This window comes from Polypterus senegalus, chromosome 2 (assembly GCF_016835505.1).
Source record: "Polypterus senegalus isolate Bchr_013 chromosome 2, ASM1683550v1, whole genome shotgun sequence".
In the NCBI taxonomy this organism is placed as follows: Eukaryota; Metazoa; Chordata; class Cladistia; order Polypteriformes; family Polypteridae; genus Polypterus; species Polypterus senegalus.
The window spans coordinates 144,856,066-144,883,588 of NC_053155.1; the positions used below are offsets into that span (position 1 = coordinate 144,856,066).

Below are 27,523 nucleotides of genomic sequence, written 5' to 3' on the forward strand. Positions count from 1 at the left end.
GATTTAAAGGGGAGGAAGGATCACCTTAAGCTTTTAAAGGTATATAAATTTGTGCAAATACTGTATGTATATAAAATAGTTTGGGAAATCATCCATGGCTCTTTTTAGCTGTTACAAAAATAGTATTAATGGTACTGTCATGTGCACAAACTGTAGTAAAATGTCTGGGGTTCCTTAAACGTATTTTTTTTTGTCGTGGCCCAAGCTTGGTCTTTGTAAGATTTATTCCTTTTTGAATACCCAGACTATCATTTAGTGGTTAATTAAGGATGACAGTCAGTAATCAGTATGTAAGAATTTTTGAAAATTCCTTTTAATTGACAGATCCAATATGGAAACACTTGTTTTGAACATTATTGTTTTCATTTTATTTGGGCAAGTGTGTGACAAATATATTGAATTCAAGTATTCAGACCCTTTGTATTTTTCACTTTTTGTTATGTTGCAGCCTTATTCTAAAATCATTTAAATTAAATTCCTCTCATCCAACAACACGCAATACCCCAGGATGTTCAGGACCTATATTATGACATTTGAAATCTGGTTCAGGTGCATCCCATTCTATTAATCAGCTATGAGATGTTTATATAGTTTATATGGTGTCCAAGTGTGGTCAATTCAATTGACTGCACAATTATAGAAAATAGATTACAGTTGACAATTTGTAACAGAGCAAAAACATAGCCATGAGAAAGAAGGAAATTACTGCTGAACATAGAGACAGGATCATGTTGAGGCAGGGATCTGGTTACTGCTACAAAAAAAAAAATACAAAACAATCTGCAGCATTGAAGGTTCTCAAGAGCACGGTGGCCCCCATAATTCCTAAAGAGAAAATGTTTGGAATAACCACAACTTTTTTTTTTTTTTTTATAGCTGGCCACCCAGGCAAATTTATAAAAGAAAAGTAAGAGGCATAGGGCTTAGCATAAGCCAGGATAAAAGTTGCAGTATTACCCTCAACAAGTCAAGCAAAGCATTTCACCATTCTACACACAATAAAGCACGGCATATCACCTGCTCTGGGTCTTGCTTCATTTTAATTTTATGCAGATTTTGCCTCTTTTATGTAGGTTCTCCTGCACAATATGAGTGGGGCTTTGCTATTTCTGACACATGGTAGGGGTCTTGAGATAATGTTTTACTCAAGTGATCAGATTCTTGAAAAATGGTGAGTGAATGGAGCACTGCGAAATGTAAGAAAGGACACAATCACTTGCTTTTACTCTGACAGTGGATGAACCTTTATTTAATTTTAAGTTATCATTTGTTATATGAAGCTGATGGACAGACGCTAATGCTTAAATCATGAGATGTAATTAAACCTTAAATATTTAAACTGAATGCTGAATTGAATCATCTATGACTAATGGTTGACACTAGTAGTTAAATATGGTTATATGTTACTAACAGAAAATTGTGTACTGACTTACAAAATAAAAGCAAAAACATGTTTTCTTTTAGCAAATATAGTATCAATTTCGAACATTTGCATGATCACACGCAGTCACATGATCTGCTTAACATTTGTGCCTTTTTAAATAAAAATGATACATTTTAGGTTTACTGAATGATACAAACTGACCAGAAATGAACTGTAATTTGGCATTCAGTATACGTATATTTAAAATAGGTGACTATTACTAGTGATGATGCGAAAAAATTAGCGTTGCTTGCAATTATAGCACTAAGACATTTATTACATATTCTGATTATTCAATGTCTTGTTTTAAACAAAAATATCTCACATTTCCTTACTTTTTAAAACATAGTATGAAATCAAGAAAGGTTCCATGTCTTTTAATACAGATATTGGTGAAACTATGCTTTTCTAATAGTTGCTTATATTGAGAAAAATTTCTTTTCTTCCTTTCTTGAACCAACAAGTAAGTCTTTGGAGAACAAATATCTTCTTCATCCGGAACAATTTCAGCAAGCAGAAGTCCAGAACCTAGAAAAATATAATATAGTTTATTGATTAGACTTCATACTGTATATTACCTTATGTTTTAAAAAGACATTTTTTTTCCAAGAAATCAGCCTTTTAAGTAGGCAATTCTGCAATAGTTATTACCTAAAAAATTGTTTTAGGAGTCAATGATTTGATGTGTTTTAAGAACACACGATAATACTCTACCAGGCCTGACTATTTTTGTCTCATAAAAGACAAATGAGCACATTTTTACGATTCAAACTTTTGGCACTCAGAATGTTGTGCAGTTTATTGTCTTTTAGTTTTTTTTAAATGTGTTTTGTTTCACTGTCCAATACACTGTGTCTTATAAGAAAACTCTAATAACACAAAAAATGTGCATGAGGAAAGTTATTGGGAACTAAAGAACAGAAATACCGATTTACAAAATGTACTATATTAAAGGTAAATAATGTAACAAGTCAAAGGAAACCAAGAGTTCATTACTTAACATAAAAGAGTACAAATGTACAGTGCTGTGAAAAAGTACTTGCCAAATTCCTATATTATTACAAAGTTTTGTTTTCAGGTCTTCAGTCAAAATCTAACATTAAAAAGTACCTGATTAAACAAATATTTTTTTAAATAATATAATTTATTGAATTAAGAAACTCCTACATCATCTGGCACCTTCAGCTACAATCAGACACTTACAATTCAGTATCAGTCTTTCACATCACTGTTTAGGTTTAGGTATGGAGTTTGGCTAAGCCAGTCCATAACGTTTATTTTCCATGTATTCAGCCTCTCTGATGTAAACTTATTTCTGTAGTTTAGATGTTGCTACAGTACATGATCCAACTTGGCTTCAGCTTTACTGTACCTCATGGACAGACGACCAGATGTTCTCCTTAGGAACTATCTAATGCACAGCAGAAATCACAGTTCAATTAATTATGTCAAACTGTTCTAAGTCCTGAACAACAAAGAATTCCCATTCCATTACACTATTTCCACCATGTTTGACTGGTTACTTATAGTGGAATGCGGTATTTGCTTTATATTGAACTTAATGAAACTTGTGTTATCTATCAAGTCCAACTTTTGGCTCATCTGCTCATGGAATATTTTACAAAAAGACTTGGGGATCACTGAGATTCTTCATGGCATATGAGGGTCAAGGATATATGTTTTTCTTGGTTACCACTGGTTTAAATCACGCTACTCTCTAATTAAGTCCATTTTTAACTAGTTCTGAGTGTAGAGTCATAAACACTGATCTTTGCTGATACAAGAGAAACCTAGAGATTTTTGGATTTTTTTTAATGATCTGTTGCAACTTCCAGGATAATTTTATGCTGTGCTATTGTAGTAAATTTGGCAGAGGAGCTAATTTCGGGAAAGATTCACTACTGAAAACACAAGTGTTTTCTATTTGGAGAAGGTGGCTTTCATTGCAGTTTGGTGAAGTCCCAGAGCTTCACAAATGGCTTTGTAGCCATAATTCCTTCAACACCTTTTTCCCTTATGTTTTCAGAATTTTTTGATTGTGGAATGATGTGTTTTCTGAATCTTTCTGCTGGCAACTCTCACTCTAATGGCAACAAAATAAGTGAGGTTTATATTGAGCACAGCTGGCTGTGTTCAATCAGCTGACTCTGATATTTATTTTGTATGTCATCTTTCATATTAATCAATTCTCTAATTAAGGATATATGATATGATATTCTGGATAGGATGTGATATTTTTCTTTAGCCATGGGGCAGTTCTCGTGTAATTTGTTTCACACTAATAAAACATAAAGCTGCAAGTAGAATGATAAAGAATAAACAATAAAAAGCAAAGGCACGTTTTTCATACATTATACAAGTGTGCAATGCCAAAAATTCTTAATATATACACTCACCTAAAGGATTATTAGGAGCACCATACTAATACTGGGTTTGACGTTGATGGAGATTTGTGGGATGCACATCCAGGGCACGAAGCTCCCGTTCCACCACATCCCAAAGATGCTCTATTGGGTTGAGATCTGGTGACTGTGGGGGCTGGAAGTAGCCATCAGAGGATGGGTACATGGTGGTCATGAAGGGATGGACATGGTCAGAAACAATGCTCAGGTAGCCCATGGCATTTAAACAATGCCCAATTGGCACTAAGGGGCCTAAAGTGTGCCAAGAAAACATCCCCCACACCATTACACCACCACCACCAGCCTGCACAGTGGTAACAAGGCATGATGGATCCATTTTCTCATTCTGTTTACACCAAATTCTGACTCTACCATTTGAATGTCTCAACAGAAATCGAGACTCATCAGACCAGGCAACATTTTTCCAGTCTTCAACTGTCCAATTTTGGTGAGCTCATGCAAATTGTAGCCTCTTTTTCCTATTTGGAGTGGAGATGAGTGGTACCCGGTGGGGTCTTCTGCTGTTGTAGCCCATCCGCCTCAAGGTTGTGCGTGTTGTGGCTTCACAAATGCTTTGCTGCATACCTCGGTTGTAACGAGTGGTAATTTCAGTCAAAGTTGCTCTTCTATCAGCTTGAATCAGTCGGCCCATTCTCCGCTGACCTCTAGCATCAACAAGGCATTTTCGCCCACAGGACTGCCGCATACTGGATGCTTTTCCCTTTTCACACCATTCTTTGTAAACCCTAGAAATGGTTGTGCGTGAAAATCCCAGAAACTGAGCAGATTGTGAAATACTCAGACCGGTTCATCTGGCACCAACAACCATGCCACGCTCAAAATTGCTTAAATCACCTTTCCTTCCCATTCTGACATTCAGTTTGGAGTTCAGGAGATTGTCTTGACCAGGACCACACCCCTAAATGCATTGAAGCAACTGCCATGTGATTGGTTGATTAGATAATTATATTAATGAGAAATTGAACAGGTGTTCCTAATAATCCTTTAGGTGAGTGTATAACACCAAATGTTGTTTTGATAAGTCACTTGGATGGTATAGTGGTTTTAAGGCCAGCAACACATTCTAACATAATTAATGAATAACAGCAGATGTGACAATTTACTCAAATACACCAAGGACTGGCACATACAATTTTTTGCTTTGAAAACACAAGGTGATTAGAAGACACATGGATAAACCTAAATCTAGAAGTGAAAACAATGCACATGCAGTCAAACTGCGTTAACAATGAGAAAAGTACTTATCAATCAAAAATGAAAAAATAAATCATTATCCAAACCTACTGTCTCAATTTCAGGTTTGGGAGTTATGATTTATGATTTTGACTTGGAAAATCTTAAGTTTTTTACCTTAAATAATTATCTTTTAGACTTATGGCTCTTAGAAGATTATGATGTTGGATCATAACTATACAAAACAGCAGAGGTGTTTTGTATAGTTAATTTAACTACAAAAAATTTAGAATCAATATTTATTGAGTCACCACATAACCATTTTGTAAGCTGTGCTGCACTGTTGCTATGGGCATTACTCCCAAGAAGGCACAAAGCATCACCCTTTATTGGTTCTTGTCTTTATAATCCAAACCCAACATCTTCAGTAGGAGCTCTAATGGTAAATATATTTTTATTGTTTGGTGTGTAGTAGTCCCATCTCAACTTCATTAAAGGTTATCTGTCTAGTTTTTTTGGACACAGTATGTCTTTTGTTTTTGTCTCAAGGAAGTTCACCTTTTGACTTCACTAGTGGTTTTGCTACACTGCATCTTTTAGTAATGTACAGTATTTGCTATTCTCCTAATGCTGTGGCTTTGACAATAGTTTTTCTGACCTTCGATATCGACCCTTGCTACAGCTGCTTAAACAAACATCTCCTGGTATGGCTATCCTGCCCTAGTGGCCGGTTTCCTTCCTACTTTCCAACAGACAATTCGTAAGGGTCTGCTGGAAGTAAATAAGCAGGTGGGCAGTGTACATGCTACAGTCCAGCAGATCATTGACTGGCATAACAAACTGGGAAAACAAGGTATATTATGGCAGCCTCAGGCACAAAGCAAATAGCAAAAATTAATGTGTAAAGAAATGCTACAACTAAGCCCAGAACACCAATACATAAATTATTCATTTAAAGTCAATTTAGACTCCTCAAATAACAAGACACACATAGTACAAAGCCAGAGTACCCACTAGAATTTCAAACAAGCACAAAGACAATAAGCAAATTTCACAACAAAGTGATAAGGACATGATTTACTGTTAGCACCAATTAAGTTAAGAGTAGGCATTTAGTATTTGTGTAGTATTTTACTGCCTAAACAAAAACTGAAAAATAATATTTACTATGGCTAAACTTGTATACTGTTTTAAATAGAAGTCTGCATTAAGAAAAATTCTTAAAATGCAGTTCTTCTCTTTAATGACATTACAATGCCAATGCATTTTTTTATGGACATCTATATCAAATTAGCATTATGCATATTCATCTATCCATTTATTTTTCTAGAACACAGTGACAGTAGATGTATAAATTGTTGGTGTTAAACTGGACTTATTTGTAATTTTTCTACGCTTCCCTCATACATTGGGTACAATCTTTCACCTTAATTGGGGGGTTTCATTGCTGCAGATTACAAATCTGTTGTTAGATTATTTATTTACTTTTGTCTTTGTTATTATTATTGTTACCATTGTTGCTGCCATCTTGGATGGATATGGTTAGCGCTATTTTGTGCCTTAGTTGCAAGTCAGCTCTTGGGTCTCTTTTTGCCTTGTGGTTTTGTTTTCACACAAAGAATCTGAGTGGTTCTGATCTAGTGTTTGTAGTTCTCGACTTTGATTTCTGCCAGCATTCTTGTTTTAAATCAGAATATAGGTGGTTACCTATAAATTTAGATTTCCCAGTATTTACTCCTTTTTTGCCTTTTGACTATGTCCTTTCTTTGTCTTTTTTAAACAAACCTCTTACTAGGATATCTAATATAACAGTTGGCAGACAGCAATTTTCCAGGCCAGGTCATACATTCTCAATTTGATCCAGTATCTTTCTAACAATAACTCCTTTAGTTTTAAGCTGCTCCAGAGCTCGTCTGGTAGTGTGGCTTGTGCTGAAAAGTTAATTTGCTTCTTAGTCTTAATTTTCTCTGAGGGTATGGATTGCTGATTTGAAGAGTACCTGAATTATTGTGGGAATAAGAACCGTTTCACTTACCTTATTTGTAAACTTGTAGCGTCTTACAGAGTTTTTACTGGCCTCTTGATGATGTTTCTATTTAATGCTCTTTCTAATATCTAATAAATGTGCTAACGTGGCCTGCTAAAAGCAGGCAATGATGAATAAACTCTACAACTTGATAAACTGTAATCAAACCTTAGGCCCCTGTGATATTTGTTTAATAGCCCATTTCTGATTTGTTCTTATCAAAAGTTGGTAGTAAAGTTTGGTAAACCCCATTAATAACTTTTCTTTTTTTATTTGTTTTTGTTTCCACCTCCTTACTCCATTATTTTTCCTCTCCATTCCTCTCCTTTTACAACTGATGTATGGAGATGCTTCTTGCTATATAACAGGGGTCCTCGACCCCTTTCACTGAGTGAGTCTCTGTTGCCAGCAGTTCTCTCGTGACCCGGCTATCAGATTAGCGGGCTGCGAGAGAACTGCCGGCAATGGAGACTCACTCAGTGAAGGGCTATAGCAAAATGGTTGCCCCCTTCACTGAGGACACTTCAGAATGCTAGGCAGGCGGGGCTTTCAGCGGCGCAGAGAGAAGAGAGAGTCCAAGGTGAGATAGTATTACAACAAAGTATTTTTATGGTCCCGACAGTTTCCCCATATGACAAGAGTCTATAGAAATTTTGTTACTATGAAGTACATTCAGCAGACACTTTCCTTACAACAAAGTAACCTTGAAATGCTTGAATGAATCATCCACAGAGCAGTTAGTTCTGTGATCGCAGCTCAGTTGTGCACACTTGCACAATGATCCCCAAACAGAAACATTGTAAAAAAATTTTCTTTCTTTGAACTTGTACTGTTTTTTTTGCTGTGGTTTTCAGTGATACCTTTTGCTTATTGCTCTTCAACATTTGAAAAACATCCATTGGAATTTAACTCATTGTCACCTCCTATGGAAATGGCAGACATGAAAAAATGATAACAGTGTTAATGTTTGTGATGTGCAATCTGTTGGAATGACAAATGCAATGCATATGTCTTTGTTATATGCAAAAAAAGAAGAAAAATCTCGGATTGCAAATGTATGCGAACTGCTGCATTTGAAGACAGTTTTTATGTGGTTCAGTGATGCTCGTTCAAGAAACATTCCTATTAATGTGGCACTCATTCAAGAAAATGTAAGGTTTTTAAACTCTCCTGTACTTCCATCAATGGGACAACACGCCAAAGAGCGTCCTGAAGTGCGATCACCGTGTCTGTGGAAGACTGTTTATCTGTTAACGGGGAAACAGCAGGCTCACAGCTCTGTTGCGTCTCTCTGCCAAAGCAAACTGAAAAGATCTTGATGGGTGATGCAAGGGACATTGTAAATGCAGGGAACATGATTACTTGGGACACTAATCTGGTCACAACCCTGCCTGACTGCTGTGTCTGTTTATAGGAGATTGGCAGACCCCGCTACAATAAATAACCATGCTGTTCCTATTTCAAGCTGAATAAAGATGGTTTTGCTGATGTATTGAGACTCAGTCTTGTGTTTTGGGGTGTAAGACAGGGACTTATAAAGCGACGACGATCTTTTAGGAATCATTTCTGTGGCACTTCACTGCAGTACTGTGAGCCTGCTGTTGCCCTGCCCCGGCAACGGAAAAACTATCTTACACAGACGCTGCAATTGCGCTTCAGGACGTACATCAGCGTGATGTTCCCATTGGGTGGGGGGATCCCAAAAGAGTTCAGGAACCTCACAATATGAACAGGTATACAGGCACTATTTGGCATCCCACCTTTACCCACTCTGCAGACTTGGTTTCCAGCCAGGCTGGAGGAGTGCTGGAGGAGCCTGAGGAGGAAAATCTGAGGCAGTGGTGGAGCAGCAGCACGTGGGGCAGAGGCAGAAGATACCCGTTGTTCAAGTAAGCAGATAAAGTGGCTGCCTTCAAAGCCAAATTTGATTTATGGGGCCGACGAGTGAACATTGGGATTTTTGATATGTTTCAAATGTTAGCAGAGGTTGTTAAAGATACCAAGCCAGGGCCTTCTTTCTCCCAGCTGGTGTATGATCACCTATCTCAGCTTTCAACAGAGTTTGAGCATTATTTTCAACCACAAAAGACCCCCAAAATGGGAAAGAATGGATCCGTGACCCATTTGTGAATAAGTCAGGTGAATCAACTTTGTCTGTGCTTGAAAAGGATCAACTGCTTGAGGCTGTAAATGATGGTGGCCTTAAAAGTATGTTTGAGATACCTTCAAATCTCCATACATTTTGGATTAAAGCCAAGGCAGAATACCCTGAGGTTGCCACAAAAGCAATGAAAAGTCTGCTTCCATTTCCAACATCCTATCTTTGTGAGGCAGCGTTTTCTGCAGTGACAGCAACCAAAACGAGATTACGGAGTAGACTGAACATAAGCTACACACTTCATGTGTCACTGTCTTCCATCGTCCCCAGATGGGATCATCTGGTTGCAGGAAAACAAGCTCAGGGCTCCCACTGATTGTGCATTATGGTAAGTTGTATAATTTCTATTGCGATATAACTTAATAACAATAGAAATGTAATGTAAATTGTGTATAAAACTGCCCTATGAACCCGCCCCGAATCCATCAGTAACTACCCACCACCAGTCTCTGGAAAAATTTGCTTTCAGTAAAGCGGTCCTAGGTGTCAGAAAGGCTGGGGACCACTGCTATATAAATTGCATTGAAATATATACATTTCAGACAGGAAAAAATAACGTAACAATGTCTAGAAATGGGTCCAATAGATAGTATGATTTTTGTAAAATGTACATATTTAATCAATTATGCCTTTCAGTCACAAAGAATACCATGGAATATAATTTTAAATGAATAAACTAAATACAGTCATGCGCCTGATTTACAGTCGACCGAGTTAAGGTGATTCTTACTTAAAGATGAGAGCCATAGAAAACGAATAGGGTAATAATGTTCTTGAAATGCAAAAATCAGCTGTAATAATAAATCTTTCGTTATTATTATTATTATTTCACAGGGTCTCATATTTTTTCTAACTCTAGGAGGGTCCTTTAAGGTTTGTTTTGATCCATGCTGCTTGGCAAATTCTTATGCATTTGGTCTTCATCGCTTTCGTTACGCCTATATTTCTCAACCTTTATGGACCCATGATCAGTTTTGCCTTTTTAAATTCATTAATAACCCATCAGCAGCAACTGCAACCCGTCCCGCTTTGTGAAAGAAGGATGACTGGGAATCCCCCATGGCGAAACAGGCTCACTTAGAAATGCAGAATTGGTGATTGTTTAGGACAACCCACTCCTGAACCAATGACGGCAACTTGCAACCCACTGGCGGCAACCAAGTGGTTGAGAGACACTTACATATATGGACCTGGTATACATCTGCTGAATCTCAAATGTTGGTGTGTACTATTCCATGACGGCAAATAAAAGATTTGTACCAGCTGACCTCTCCAGACCCACAGAGCCTCAACTGCAATGACCTGTACACTTTATTACTGACATACCGCCAAATTGCTGGCCCCAAAGTCAGTGGATAACTGTATTCACTAATGCAAAACATATTCATTTATACCTTCCATTACCTGATGTACATATTTGGGACAATTTGCTTAACAAACTGTGAATCTTCTCCTCAGACCAGTCATTTATAGTTCTTGAAAGAATGTAAAGGTCTGCCTTTGGAAGGTCATCCTTGAAAACGTTTCCTACCAAGAAATGAGAAAATATACACAATTAATACAGTGCAAATGTCTATGTTTATTACTTGGATATTGACATACCTTTTTCAATCTATTCCATTCAATACATTAATAGTTACAACATGCAAACTAGTGTGAATAAGATATTCTGCCAAATATTTCATGTCTCTTTCAATGTATTCCACTTATGTTAAAATATTGTTCTTTAACACAAAGGAAAAAAAATGAACACATTTGATTGGAAGTGGTGGTGATGGTGTGGGTAGGGACTTATTACCTGTTCTCTCCATAGCAATTATGTATTAGCCAAGGTTACTCTACTGGCTATGTCTGCGTTTCTTTTTTCCCGTCCCTTTTGCTTATTTTTGAATCATTTATTACAATTGTTTATGTAGTTATTTAGCTTATTATTTGGATTTTTTTATCAGCTTTGTTTATTGTTTTGTGTCTAAATGTGGATGCTTGTTTTGCCATGTCCCTTGTGTTTTGTGAGTGGGGCCCCAAAAGGAGGGGAAACCTGTCAGTCTCCCTTGAGGGACTGCTCCTAGACCTGTAAAGGTTCATGGGAAAAGCAGTCCATCTGTGGTATGCTATATGTGCTTGGAAAATGCTTCTGTTTTGCTATAGCTTTTTCTTTGTTCCTACTAACTTTTTGACTCTTTTGTTTCTCTGTCTGAGATTTTGATTTGTGGATAGTGTTTTAGGACTTGTTTGCTTAGGATTGCCTGGCTGACAAGTCCTTTTGTTGCTCTTTAGAACATTTTGTTATATGTTCTGATTTTTGTGAAATAAATCTCCTTTTTAAAGATTCTTTGTTTGACCTTTACTCCCCTAGCTGAAGGTTTATGGTCATCTTCCCTGTGGTGGGGCTGGGAATATATTTTGAAAACATTACTTATATTTTTGAACTTTTAAAACCAAAGCCCATTTATCCTGGTGTAGGCCAAAGCCAGCTATTGGAGTAGGCAGTCAGGCTGCCTGAAAGTGAGCCTTATCAGGACAGGATAGAAGGGAGTTTGGACTGTTTTTTGGCACCGTTTTAGACACTTCATAACACCTCAGAATAAATCATAGGCAAGGAACAAAGGATTTTCAAACGCCTAGCTATCTGTTCTAATAGTGGGTAACAAATATACACATTATGAGACTATGGAAGACTCAAAAATAAATCAACTTGTACCCTTTTGAGTATCCATTATTCCTCTCTGTAAGCTTTGTACTTCACACCAGTTACCATTAGTAAATATCTGCTCAGTAGAAATCTAGTTATTCACCAGTCACTTACAAAGAATGGCACCACTGCAGGAAACCCATGAATGCTAAGATGATGCAGTAAACTTTCCAGACAAACGACAATAATATATTTTTGTATCATACCTAAAGAACACAATATTTTAACAGAATAATCTCAGTACTGGGACTTTTAAAGTATTGAATATCAACATACTTGGAACTGGTGTGTCACAAATATAACCTTTCGCCAAAACATAACCATTACATATAACTTTCCTAAATTTCATTCAATAACTACTATATATTTTTATAAATTGCATCTCTAGACTGGTCTAGTACTTTCAAAAGAGTACTGAGCTAGATACTTTGGGACAGCTTTGGGAATTGGACCTGTCAATTAGATTTTCTATGGGATGAAAGTCAGAACTTATAATATACAACATTTGTGAATGTGTGAGAAACAGGGTCTAACATAAACCATAACTGTACACTAAATTAACAAAGTTGTTGGCAAACTATCCAGAATGTACCTGGGTCAACATCCTAGTTATGAGTCAACTATTTATCAGTCACCTGCTTAAGTGGATCATGTTTTGGCAATGTTCTGTGCAGACCGTATTGGAATAAAATCTTTAATTTATGTATCAGGTAATAAATCCTCTAAAAGATCCTTTTGGGTTAACACTTAATAGCTACTTCACTGCTTAATGATTAATCCACTGTAATGACTAATACTACTCTACTAGCATGCCATCTTATCTTGCTCTGCTACTATAACACAATGGGAAAAGGATACTCTATTTTACTTAAAATTATAAAACAAATTAACCCTATTTATGAAGTTTTTTTAAATAAATCCATCGTACATTTATTAATATTATTCTGACTTAAAGCATATTGAAACGCTGCTAACCTTTCTGATACTTCAGAACGTTTGAGAAATTACTTCATGCGAAAATAACACTTTTAGCTCTCTAGGGTATTAATGGAGATGTGTCTGATATAATTAAAATAAAATGTAGTAGCAAATGCTTAACTAATTTTAAGTTACTCATTGTAATGGTTTTTTATGTGTGAATATAGTTTTCTTCTTGTTTAGTCTTCAGCCAACAAGAATTAATTTTTCATTGTGGGAGATTTTAACACTCAAGCAGCCAGTCCACTTTCACTGGGCCAATTGTGAATCTCCAATTTACCTAAATGCACATCTTTGGGAATTTTAGAGTAAAACTGTAGTACCTGAGTAAAATCCCAAGCAGACATGGGAAAATGTGTAAAGTTTGCTCAGGCAATGACCATCAGCTGGATTTTAAATCCAGAATGTTCAAAATATGAGGCAGCAGCACTAACCACTACTCACTCACTCAGAGTGAGATTTGTGCTGTCAACAAGGGCAGCGGCAGGTGGTGCGTGTTGGTAGGTAGGAATTTAATTGGACTATGTATATGTGATAATAACTCTGAAATTAACTGATTGCACTACATTTTTGTCAATTTAAAACCTTACATTTTTGAAAAAGTCAGCATTATTTACACCTGCATAACATTACTGCTATAGAGATAAGCTATAACGAAACAAAATGAAATGCGATTTTTAGAGCACTTCGATTTGCTGTTTGGAATATGGTTGAAAGACAACAACTGGAAAAGGCATTAGTAATTTGTACTGTTTCTTGATGATAGGCATTTATTCATGTCCATTTTATAATGAGGCAGTTATAATTTTAGGCTTTGAAAATAATACAGTATTGTGATTTGCAGCATATTTATAGACAGAAAAAAATAATTTAATCACATGACAAGTTACTCTGTGTATACTAACCAAGACCAGGGGCCTTATGTATAAACGGTGCGTACGCACAGAAATGTTTCATAAGAACTTTTCCACATTCAAATCGCGATGTATAAAACCTACACTTGGCGTAAAGCCATGCACTTTTCCACGGTACCTCATGCCTTGTTGTACGCAAGTTCTCGGCTCGGTTTTGCAGACTGGCGGCACCCAGCGTCAAAGCAATGGTATTGTTCCTGTGTGGGTTACTCATTATTTTCCTGACGCGGCTTTATAAATACACTGAAACTAACCTCATATTGTTTATTAGTGTAACGCATCTGATTGTAATTAACTTGTAACAATATAATGGTCCAGGGAACAGCCATAGTATTCCAAATACCATAGTTGCTTTAGTTTTGTTACTCTCACTTCTCCTCCTTCTTCTTCTTCTTTCAGCTCCTCCCGTTAGGAGTTGCCACAGCGGATCATCTTTTTCCATATTACTCTCACTGCACCACCCGGAGTATTTATATCACTGTATCTGAGTGTGAATCACAGCAGCAGCTGATCGGAAAGAGAAATATCGGTATACAGCTTCAAGTACACGCTGTCTCAGCCACGGCAAAACGTTTTAAAGCCTTTCCTGTACAGACCTCGCGGTTCAGAAACAGTTTCATCCCAAGAACTTTAAATGCACTCAATCAATTGCACCTTATAGAACTGTTTGTACTTATAAGTACAATCACCCCACTGTAACTTTGCACTATAGTTATAATATCGCACAACCTGAGCCACTTTATAAAGCGCGTATTTACATATGATGACGATATCATTTTTAAGATGAAATGCAGCAAAATATGTTTATTAAATTATACAGATAAAACTTTAACTTCATTTAAATAATCTATATTTTTCACTGGGAGTGTCGTTAAGGATAGAATAATTAAACATGTACTACGAAGATATTTCAATGTTCCTTAAACGTTTTGAAGAATCTGCGCTAAGCTTACAGATGGCTTAATTCTATTACAGAGCTGATTGTGTGGCGATCAGTTACTTGGGGAAAGAAAAGCACTGACTGCAGTGACGGCTACGCCAATATATATTGAATATAAATCAGAAAGAGAAAATAACAACACAGCTAAAAACGCAGCGACAAATTTCGGCAAAAGTTAAATGCTTGTATCATGAACACGAGGCGGCTATGCAGTGTCTGCAACGGACGTGGCCATCCACCGTGCATGAGCTACCTTACTGACATTGGCGGGCAAAGGAGCCACCGATTCTTCCTCTGCCCAGTGCCACCACAAGCCTAGAGCCGCCCCTCAGTACTGCTGCAATAAATTATTTCATCGAAGTGAAACACATGTTTAATAACGTGCTTTAACTCCTATCATCATGAAAATTATATCACGTATACATCTCAGTATTTTAGTTATTCAGAGAGCTGTAATATCACGAATGTAATGGATTCTGTGTCCAGTTGGAGGGAGAGAGCCGGTTTAAGAAGCAAGTAGTGATTCACACACATAGGCACATAGAAGATCAAATACAAAACAAAGCATTTAACATGCTACTTTAATTACGATGTGATTTGAGAAACTGGTTAATTAAACGATTTTAAGATGGAGTTTATGATGTTCTACTTTAATGACAAAATAAACTACGTGATTAAAGTGGAAATGTCGAGATTGAAGTTGACATTTCGTGCTTTTTCCCCACTGTGTGCCTTTTTTTCTCTGTACCCCAATAAGCTTTCATATGACACTCAGACAGTGGGCTACAACTCGGCTTTTCATGGCGACTTTGATATGTGACTTCTTTTTTTATTTCCGGCACTGTGCGATTTTGTAAACGTGAGCTTTCAAGTTTCTCCAACACGCTATGTCACTCGATCAACTTCCTTTAGATTATTATACCACGGTTTATTCGAACAAATTGTATATTTTTCCTTTGCCTCCACTTGGTATTCGCTGAAATTCTTATATTTTACCCCGTGCTTTTCCCATTGTCTTTTCACAGAAGGCTGAGCTTACGGGCGATTTATATTGATTTGCATATTCAAAGAGGCGTAATTCTGGGAGAAGTTGGGGCGTTACATAAAGCGTGCACGAGCGTTACTTTTCACGCTGATCGGGATTTATGTAGCAGAAGAATGTGGAAGTTGGAGTATGCACAGATTCCTGCATCTGGATTTTTCTGTGCGTAAGCACATTTCGGCTTTTGTGCTTACGCCATGTTATAGTGCGAGTTCTACGCACGGCGTTATACATGAGGCCCCAGGTGCGTTTACATAGTTCTGTTCAATGACAAGGGATCTGGTATGATGTTTTCAATCAGTGCAGACTTACTAACTTAAAGATAAGCACTTGCCCTTACAAAAGCACATTCCCACATTGGCAGGACACCAAAGTTGTTCAAAGTCAAAAGACTCTTCACAGCATCAGTCTCAAGGAAAAGTGTAGATTTTACATACTTTTTTGATTTGTTGTTCTAGCTACAAATAGACATGCTACCCTGGCATACAAAAAAAAATTGGTCCTTCATCTCTTTTGATGGCTTAGTTTTTAACGTTTGTGTTTCGTCAATTGTAATTAATGCTGGGCGGTATGAGCATGTGTGCCTGTCATGGCGGCAATCCCCGAACCCGTTGATGGTGAGAGATGCCGTCAAGCTGAAGGAGGAGTCCTGTGGGACTCTGGAGGCAGTTAATAGGTACCGGCAGGCCAAGCGGATTGCAGCTTTGGTGGTTGCCGAGGCAAAAACTTGGACGTGGGAGGAGTTTGGGGAGGCCATGGAGAACAACTTTCGGACGGCTTTGAGGAGATTCTGGTCCACCATCCGGCGTCTCAGGAGGGGGAAGCAGTGCAGTGTCAACACTGTATATGGTGGGGATGGTGCTCTGCTGACTTCGACTCGGGACGTTGTGGGTCGGTGGGGGGAGTACTTCGAAGACCTCCTCAATCCCACTAACATGCCTTCAAATGAGGAAGCAGAGCCTGGGGACTCAGAGGTGGGCTCCTCCATCTCTGGGATTGAGGTCACCCCGGAGTTCCTCAAGGATCTGGATGTTGTAGGACTGTCTTGGTTGACACGGCTCTGCAACATCGCATGAACATCGGGGACTGTGCCTCTGGATTGGCAGACCGGGGTGGTGGTAACCCTCTTTAAGAAGGGGGACCGGATGGTGTGTTCCAACTACAGAGGGATCACACTCCTCAGCCTCCCTGGAAAAGTCCATTTGGGGGTCCTGGAGAGGAGGGTCCATTGGATAGTCGAACCTCAGATTCAGGAGGAACAGTGTGGTTTTCGTCCTGGAACAGTGGACCAGCTCTACACCCATAACAGGGTGCTGGAGGGTGCATGGGAGTTTGCCCAACCAGTCTACATGTGTTTTGCTGACTTGGAAAAGACGTTCGACCATGTCCCTCGGGGAATCCTGTGGGGGGGTGCTCCGGGAGTATTGGGTACCAGACCCCCTGATAAGGGCTGTTCAGTCCCTGTACTACCAGTGTCAGAGCTTGGTCCGCATTGCCGGCAGTAAGTCGAACCCGTTTCCAGTGACAGTTGGACTCCGCCATGGCAACCTTTTGTCACCAATTCTGCTTATAACTTTTATGGACAGAATTTCTAGGCGCAGCCAGGGTGTTGAGGGTATCCAGTTTGGTGGACTCAGGATTGGGTCACTGTTTTTTGCAGATGATGTTGTCCTGTTTTCCTGAGCCGTAAGGCAAAGCTCTCAATTTACCAGTTGATCTATGTTCCTACCCTCACCTATGGTCATGAGCTACTATTGGTAGTGACCGAAAGAACGAGATCGCCAATACAAGCGTCTGAAATTAGTTTCCACCACAAGGTGTCTGGGCTTTCCCTTAAAGATAAGGTGAGAAGCTCAGTCATCTGGGAGGGGCTCAGAGTAGAGCTGCTGCTGCTCCTCCGTATCGAGAGGAGTCAGATGAGGTGGCTCGGGCATCTGATCAGGATGCCTCCTGGACACCTCCCTGGTGAGGTGTTCCAGGCACGTCCAACCGGGAGAAGGCCCTGGGGTAGACACAGGACACGCTGGTGGGACTATGGGTCCCAGCTGGCCTGAGATGCCTCGGGATTCCCCCGGAAGAGCTAGAAGAAGTGGCCAAGGAAAGGGAAGTCTGGGCATCTCTGCTCAAGCTGCTGCCCCTGCGACCCGATCTCGGATAAGTGGAAGAGGATGGACAGATGGATGGATGGCATGAGTAAAATTCTATATCAAGATATTTTTCAAAATTATACTGGTATTCAACGGTATTTTTTTCCCCCATGCATGAGTGGATGTTAACCACATTTTCCATTGCAATTACTGCAGAAGACTGGCTAAGAATAACCTATTCCACTGTCATGAACATTATACATTGTACAAAAAAAACATTTTAATGTGCACACAAGTATTAATACAGGTTTGCATGGCCCCATAAAATGATAGTTTTCAATGGGGTGGCACTAATGAAGAGAAGGAATCACATTGCATGACAGTTGCAGTCAAAATATAGAACCTTTTTAATTTTGCAAACAACTTAAACTCTAATTTTGACAACATATTTTTAGCTTATCCAGTTTTACCTGAGGACGTGGAGAGGGTACTCCAAAGCATGTTTGCGGCTACGGAGGTGTAGCAATTTGCTTGTGTTGCCGCTTCCAGCGACAACTTTAGCTCGACAGCATTTGCAGTAAATAGTTGTTTGGTCCACATCTGACCTTTTAAAGCCAAAAGTATCTCCAGACAACAGACACTGCCCCTTTTTCGGCAAAAATTCTTCTGTGTCATCATGTTCAACTTTACCATCTGCTACAGCTTCAATTTCGGAATGTTCTCTGTCCATTTCCACCACTCAATACCTCCACTAATGCACGTACTCCATTGCATTTGTGTTTAGTGGTGTAGCAGTGAAAAAGGTCCCTCCTTAAACAGTTTCCCGCTGCGCCACATTCCGAATGTTGTTTAGGCAATTTAAACCGGTATTGCGGTATAAGAAAAATCCATATCATAACAATAAAAAAAAAACGGTTTTCGTTATGAACGGGTATACCTCCCAGCACTAATTATAATGCCATGGTATTCAGGATAGGATGTTTGTATTTAGAATTTATATGCAGAAGGATACTACAGAAGCTCTTATTTTGCCATCATTGCATAATTGGCAGAGCATTTACCCTATCATCAAACCTCCTGAAAGAAGAACAATGCTGTGAAGAACAGAACCATGAAAATGGCCTATTCACAATGCAAAGCTGCCATGTCAGCGTAAAGACACTCCCCTCCAGTGAGGGTCTACTACTTAAAATATATTTGACTGTGATGTTATGTTACCGTTAGGGACTTTCAAAACTCGACTTGATGTTTTCTTGGAAGAAATAAGTGGATAGGACTGGCAAGCTTTGTTGGGCTGAATCGCCTGTTCTTGTCTAGAGTGTTCTAATGTTCTGAAATTAAAAGTATGCTTATTGAAGTCCAATTTCTTAGCTACCATTCTACACTGCTTAGCAGCTGAAATATTATATAAACATTCAATATTCAGTTAAAAAAATTACATACCACTCATGAAGGTTACTCGAGGATTTTGCAGGCCTAAAACAAAGTCAGAAGTGATTTCTGCGATGGCAGGCAGATCAAAGACTGTAACTGTTAGTTTGTCATACATTTTTACAAGTTCAAAAGCCAAAGCTCCTGTAAAACCTAAGAACAGAAGCAGAATGATTAAAACCAAACATGAAGCAGACCTAACATTTTACAAATTATATGAGAAGTTAAAAGTAAAATGTAAAGGTAAAAAATAAATTCCCTCCTATTGTTGTTATCTCATTCTTATGTGAATGGTTACACTGAGTTGATGATACAGTGAACAGTATTACAATGCATGCATTAAGAAATGTGCTTTACTGTTTACCCTATATTTATGAAAGATTTCTGTCTATCATACCACTACATTTGTTATGCAAACACACATCCAGCAACACATGCCTAAAAGAGTGTTCCTTCCAATATTACTCATGAAGCATAGCCATACAACTAATTTCTGCCATGATTTCTAAACCACTCATTTCCATATGACTTTAGCCATCAGTATAAAACTGGCATAAATGGACTCTCTGGTTTTCAGTTCCATCACTATCTTGAATAGCAACTGACTCTGAAGACATCTATGATTATCCACAGTAATTTTACTTTACAACTGTTTTTTTCTCTAGTAATCTCTAAAGCACCTGTATTGTCTTGCTTGAAACCTGGAACTTTGATAGATCAAATATCCATTTACACAATGAATATGAACATTTTTTGTCGAATTAACTGGGATTCTCCCTTTGAGCTGTTAGAACTGTAAATTAAACAATTTTAACTGCATTCACCACTTATGTCTCCATTTAAGTTAGCTTGTTTACCTCTCTATTTTTCTTAGTGTCTTAAGATCTTACTTATTAAATTCAACCATTTTCTAACAACATCATTACCCAGCTTACATTTCTCGTTTATCAGCTTCTCTTTTTACTTAATTCTGATGTCCTTAATTCTATTACTATCTACACAGAATATAACTTTTCAACATTTTTCAAACAAAGGAAAAGTTACACTGCATCCTGTCGTTCTTCAACCAACTGTTTTAAGATACCGCAAAAAAACCCTCTTCACTTTCTTATTCTGCAGCCTTTGTATTACTTTTATTTGCCATTTGTGTATAATGCCTTAAATGTTTCCAAGAAAGCCTTAGTGGAAGAGTTTGAACAATGGACAGATACAAACAGTATTGTTGACACTGACGAATTAGTACACCAGTCATAAAAGACCAATAATGTAAGTCTTAAAAATACAACAGAATATTGATACCTACAAAATTAAATACAGATGAAAAAGTCCATAGTGAACAAGCTACAAAATGTATATATGATGTTATATTCAGATCTTTCCAGGACTGAGTTAATTGCTTTGAAGTTCAAGCATTTCTAATTGCTGTTCCTTTACTTTTCAAAGACAAAGATACCATGTTTTTGCTTATTATTTTTATTTCAGAAAATCATATTCAAAAATAATACTGTTAATATAATGTAATTACACCTAATAGTAGAGCACTTAAATTACATGTTTTTAAAAAGCACTTTACAATATCATGCAGTGAAAAACCGAGCTCACAACATACTTGTACTGGCAGTAATTGCTTACAAAAACATAAATTCAAACTCAAGAGATGTAAAAATTACACCAATTGATGTATTATTGTTATGTTTTGGTTGTGGAAAATCTATGGTTAACCAAAGCTCATATTTTGGAAACATGCAATTTTGAAAAAAGAAGTCCATGAAGAGTTAAAATATATGTTGCAGTGTCCCTGGCTGTGTGCAAGTAGCTTACATGGCAGTGAGTTCCTGGCAATGCATACCACTCTGCTGTCATTTCAGTAACTTGCATTGGTGATTTGTTTTGTTGTCATGTGTAGCTCTCAAGCATGTTAAAAAGGAAAATACAGCAGTTGATGTAAGCTCTCTCAAAGTAAATTTGAAAAAGTAAATTGACAAGTAATTGAGGTCACACAGAATGTTTCTGATTTAAGATAGATGATTATGAAAATTCACCAATCCTTTTCAAACCGGAGATGTTGAAATTTCAAAAGCTGTACAGAACGCTCTATTCTACATACAGTATCTCTAATTGAACTGGACTAACAAATTTCCTTGAAGAAAACGTTTACCTTACTTTACTTACTATCGGTCATGTGGACAGAATCCCTATAAATCTTATAAATATCTTATAAATATCTTTATATCTTTATAAAAATCTTATAAATATTTTAAACATTTTCAAAGTTAAAAAACTTTAAACAGCTTTACATTCCACACAAGGATATACTGTATAATACTATAAAAATTGACATTTTTATGTCAAAATACTTCATTTTGAGCTCTCACCACAAACTACAATTTATTTCAGAGAATAAGAAACATTCCATGTTTATAAATTATGCACAAATAATATGGAAAATCTATCAATACATACCTCCTATATCACATGCTGTTCTAAACTGTGAGAGATCAAATACTGCAGCAATATCTCTTCCTGTTACTCTGGCAATGCAGTGTATAGAATTCATGAAACACAGCTGGAATTCTTTGTTGTTGTAGCAAGCATCCTAAAACAAAAGTACACATATTCCCTTATTGAAAACTAAGTACACAGACAAAAAACATATACAATAATCACAATTTCTACTGTGCAGTAGGATACACTAATCAAGGCATCTGTAATTGGGAATGCTATGGGACAGTGTAGCACCAATCATGTGCATATAACAGCCTGCTTGGAGATTACCAAATGGTGTTTAAAGGACTCTTTACAGCGTGAGGGAAAAGATTCTCTAATCTGATGAAATAAAACACTCTTTGGGCAGAACTGCTATTTATATCATCATACTTTAAACATCTTAAGACATTTACAAACAAACTGGTATGATTTTACAGAAAAGAGCACATGGTAATGGTGTGGGGTGCCAACAGATCGCACATTTTTTGATTATATGTATTCTTCTAAAGACATCAGGGTGTATTGGTGCTTTAGTCATATAATTAATTTAAAATAAATCAGCACACAAAAACATTGAGAACTTTATAAAATAAAAACATTGAAAATAGACCATATAAATTAATACGATAGGTGTAAAAATTGTTAACTATAAATACCATAAATATGAAGAAAAATCAAATACAGTCGATTGAAACCCTTTTTTTCTCCATACTTTGTGTTGTAGATTTAATTATAAATTGATACTCTTGTAATGTTTTCTCATTAACCTACACTAGTAATCCTAAATGACACAGTGAAAACATGTTTTCAGAAAGGTTTGCAAATTTATTAAAAATCAACAATCTCTCATTCATGTGAGTATTCTGACGCTTTACCGTGACTGTAAAGATTGTTATCAGATGCATCCTGTTTGCATTATTCTTAAGATGTTTAAAGAACTGGATTGGAGTCCACCTGTGGCAAACTGAATTGACTGGCACAAAGCTGTGTATATAAGCTTGCATCACTATTACTGCATGTCAGGACAAAAACCACGCCATGAAATTCTAATGAAATATCTTTAGACCTCCATGACAAAAATTGGGGCGAGATGTACATCACAGCAAGGGTATATAATCATTTTAAAAGCTCAGAGTGTTTCTATAGCACAGTGGGATCAAAATTGTGAAATGGACAAAGTTGGGAACCACTAGAACTCTTTCTAGTTTTGACTGTACGACCACACTGTGTAACCTGGCAAGAAGGACCTTGGTAAAGGGAGATGACCAAGAGCCAAATGGTAATTCTGACAGAGCTTCAGAAGTCCTCTACTAAAAAGGGAGAACCAGTCAAGAGTACAACATTTTAAACTTTTGAGACTTGAAAGCTCTATTGAATAGGAAAACTAATGCCCTCAGGTCTGGTGATAAAGATGAAATAAAGCAGGAGCAGTCAGAACTGAAGAAGCAACTCTGAAAAGGGAAAGTCTGCTGCACAGACAAACCTACAACAAAACAACATGAAGGAAGTGTGGAATGGGTTGAGGACTATCACTGGCTACAAGCAGGCTGTAAAACATGGCGAGGAAGAGAACAAGAGCAGAGTGTGGAAAAATAATAAATAGTTTGAGCAGTTTGATCAATCTGGTATACATGATAGAGCCACGCAGAACCTGTCTTTACAGTGCAAGTGCAAACTTGTTTCTCCTAACGAACAAAAAACCACAAGTGACCAACTGATGAACTTAAAGGATGTGGTAAATGCTGATCCAAGCAAAATGTTGTAAGATGTAACGGTTTGAAATTCTTGTGCAACCAAAGTCATAAGACAAAGGCCCTATAAAAGATTTGGGATACCGACCCCTCGAGGCAGATGAAGGGCAGGTGTCCTAGGACTGTGCTTCTCTGTCATCTTACCCTTGCCTGGTGTGTATTTAATAAAAGATTTTTACTAACTTTAATTATATCTCTGTCTTCAGTCACAAGAAACGACACTAGAAAAAGTGTCCACAGTTTTTGGCGCCCAACGTGGGGCAGGAGACGGCCGGCTGACTCCTCGAGCGGGAAGACCTCAGCGATCTGTCTTCTTGAAGCAGACTGCCACTACAGTGTACACCGGCAGCAGAGTAAGCAGCTCCGATAAAAGTTAGGACTGCCCTGTCCTGAGACGGTTCCTGCGTGAGGAGACCCCGGTCTCCTTCTGGTACAACCACGGTGACTGAGAAGGATTTCCTGACAGAGCTGACTAACACCCAGGCTGGGGTAAGTACCATCGGGGGTTTCCGTAAAAAGATAAAACTGGAGGCGGGCTTGCTGTGGAGTATAAAAGTGACTGGGAATAGTAAACGGAAAGAAATACCTTGTTTTAAGTCACTCCTGTTGGGAAAGATAGTATAGAACACTATCCTCTGGGAATTAAAAAAGGGGGATTTAGGACGGGATCCGGTGCGTGGCACACCCATAAACCCGGACAAATCTATGGGACAGAGGATAGAGTATAGAATAGAGGAATAACAGGTTAATAAAACAAGGGAAGAATAAATAAGTGCATACTGGAAATAAATACTTGCTTTACGAGCACTGTGACAGTAACGTAGGAAAAGCTTCGGTATTCCACTTCTGGGAATATTAAGGGGAACACTAGAAACGGGTGAGTGGCACACTCAGAAAAACTAGTAGTTCATTGAAGACAGAAGTGAGAATAGGACACGACAAGAGGGAATAAATCTGTCACAGCAATCGGGAGGAAAAAGCAAGGGAAAAATGGGAACACATAACAGCAAGCCTGCCAAACAGTGCCTCGAGGATTCAAAGTCTTTTAATGCTAGAAGGATTATTTTCGGGGATCAACAGACGCCGAGAAAAAATGGGTCTCCTAGAAAATGAATAGAGAAAAAGACGGGGTTAGATTTTAAGAAGGCGTGTAAGAAATGGTATAAGCAAAGTGAGGGAGATGGACACTGGAAGGACAGGAGACGCAAGTGAAATTCAGGAAATTAGAAAAATATTATGTAGAAATGCACAAGGATGTTGTATGTAGAAATGTACGAGGATGTTGTAACAAAGGTCCGTGTTATGTATGACAGATGGGAGTTGGTTATTAAAGATCGTAATTTAAAGGCAGTACAGAAATGAATTATTGGCTGCAGAAAGTTAAAACTAGAAGGAAAAAAAATAGTTATTTATAGCTTTACAGAAAGTGCAAGCAGATTCGGGACCGCAGTCGAATGAGAAGCGGAAGAAGCGAGCGAGAAAAAAAAAAAAGACCCGTTATATCCCATACTTGTTCCCCCACCTTTCCTACACCATCCACATCCACACCCCACCTTCTCCTCCGCCACCTCCAGCCCACCGCACCAGAATTAAAAGATGATCCCTTGGGGTCTGGTTTCTTTGAAGAATATCATTATGATCCCTCATTACACACTGATCCGGGGAATGACAAAAGTAACGTAATGGGTTCGGCAGGTGGGTTTCACGATCCTAGAACCTCCATTTCACAACGCACTAGAAGTCAAACCCTATTCCTTCAGCCCCTAATCAAAACACCACCTTTCAATCCCCTTAAAGTCCCCAAACCCACAGGCCCCTTATTCGAAGTGCCCCTGATTGAGATCCCAGAACCCCCCGACATGATTCAATGCAACCTGCAGGAGCTAATAACCCCACTACTGTAATGATACATCGTAACTGGGACATTCAAGAGCTGAAGGACGTTGTGTCCGAATTGCCTGATCCCAAAGTCATCGGTGTGTTTAAAAAATTCATAGAACAATTACAGCAGCTGTATGATATGTATAAGCCTAATGCCGCAGAATGGACTCAGGTGCTGTGGAGAAAGCTTGGCACCACATGGGACACTGTCAATCATGGACAGCATAACGGAAACCCGTGGCAGTGGAGCGAGGCGTTGCCTCGGGCCAGGATGAAGGTCCCTTTATTACGCAATGGGAACATGTTAAAATAATATTAAGGACAAGTATAAGAAAGGCAGAGACTGGTCTCTTATCTGGCTATGGACATAGGAATGCAGGGACTCCCAGCCCTTCTCTTCAACTGCCTTTGCTCACCCATAATTCAGAGACTGATCCATTATTGACTTTGCTGGCTGGTGAATGGCACTGAAACTGTTTTCCTCGTGGACACAGGAGCCACGCGCTCAACCCTTTCGCTGAAGGAGGTCCCTGCCTCAAGAGATTCTTCGAGTTCAGCTGCATTCCAGTGATTCCACTTTAACACACCGATTTCTTTTAAATCAGCTCTGTCCAGTTAACCTCTTAGGAAGGGATCTCATGACAAAACTTTCTCTCTCCATTTCAATGAAATGTTTCCCCACACCATCCTTCTTAAAGCCCTTCACTCATTTCCCTCCTGCTTGTTTCCCAATCTCAAGCCCCTGACACCTTATATTGCACTGCTCAATATTTCCCAGAAGTAGACACCCCTGGCTGGAATCTTTTCTTTCTTCAGGTACCTGCCCGAAACCCTTCACATTCCTTGTATTTTCATTTCATCCACAAAGCTGCTGCTTATGTTCATCTCACATACTCACAGAATATTTTCTATCTTGGTGGTTCAGTGCCTCATATTTCTTTAGCTAAATCAAGCACTGTACATTGGGGAAATCGGACCATGGGTAGAACAATGTCTTAATAGAACAGACTGGTTACAGGTGGCATCAGGTATTTTCGAAACCTCAGACCATTTGATAACTAAAGTTGTGCTTCAAACTGATTTTTAGTGCACGTGCATTGTGCCGCACTTCCTTTTCTGTTTTTCATTGCAAACTACTACCCCTTCTTGGCTCTCTATGCTTCCTGATTCACTGTGGGCTCAGGGTAAGAATGATTATGGAAGGATAGCCCATTGTGAGCCTCTGGTGGTCTACCCGAAATCTTCCTTCCGCCGCACCGTGCTCAGTATCCTCTGTCCCCGAAGCAGAGGCTGGCATCTCCGCCGTACATTCTGATCTTGTGAACGCGTGCGATTATTCCGATTAGATATTCCCCTGTCAATTCCCCTATTTTACCTGTAAGAAAGGCTGACGGTTCATGGCGCTTTGTTCAAGACTTACGACAAGTGAATTCTGCAATCTTTCCTAGGGCCCCTATTGTTCCTAATCCTTCCACTATTCTTTCTGCAATCCCTCCCTCTGCTCGTTATTTTTCCGTGATTGATTTAGCCAATGCTTTCTTTTCTGTCCCTGTACACCCTGATTCTCAATTTTGGTTTGCCTTTACTTTCCAAAACCGCCGTTGGACATGGACTGTCATGCCTCAGGGATATACTGAAGCCCCTTGTGTGTATGGACAAGCGCTTGCTCAAAGTTTAGAAGGGTTCTGGCCAGACCGAGGTAGTACATTAATACAATATGTAGATGATATTATGTTATGCAGTACTACAGAAGACGATTGTGAGCAGGACACTAAAAAATTACTATTATTCCTGGGAGAAAATGGGCATAAAGTTTCAAAGGCTAAACTGCAATTAATTCAAACGACTGTAAAATATCTAGGTCATGACATTACAAATGGAACAAGAGCTCTCTAGCGATCCCATTAACACCATTCAAAAGCTTCCTAGACCTGTCACAAAACAACAGGTTATGTCTGTATTGGGCATTTTAGGATACTGCCGGCAATGGATTTCAATTTCACTGAAAGAGCACAGCCATTACAAAATCTAGCAAACACCCCTGACCTTCCTCTTTCTGGTCAAGTGCAATGGGACGAGCAGGCTGAGAAGGCTCTCTGTGACTTAAAACGCACTTT

General features: G+C 38.5%; 1 protein-coding gene across 2 annotated transcripts in view; it reads right to left on the reverse strand.

Moving 5' to 3' along the window:
• Positions 1 to 1,220: 1,220 nt before the first annotated feature.
• The window catches only part of asmtl (acetylserotonin O-methyltransferase-like), a 132,137-nt gene continuing 105,834 nt past the window's right edge, over positions 1,221 to 27,523 (reverse strand). For both annotated transcript variants that reach the window (XM_039744760.1, XM_039744759.1), the window contains 4 exons: positions 21,751 to 21,883; positions 19,300 to 19,440; positions 10,608 to 10,730; positions 1,221 to 1,951 (listed from right to left, as the gene is read on the reverse strand). In XM_039744760.1, coding sequence (XP_039600694.1) covers positions 1,755 to 1,951; positions 10,608 to 10,730; positions 19,300 to 19,440; positions 21,751 to 21,883 — 594 coding nt within the window. In that variant the 3' untranslated portion in view covers positions 1,221 to 1,754. The remainder of the gene's footprint in view (positions 1,952 to 10,607; positions 10,731 to 19,299; positions 19,441 to 21,750; positions 21,884 to 27,523) is intronic.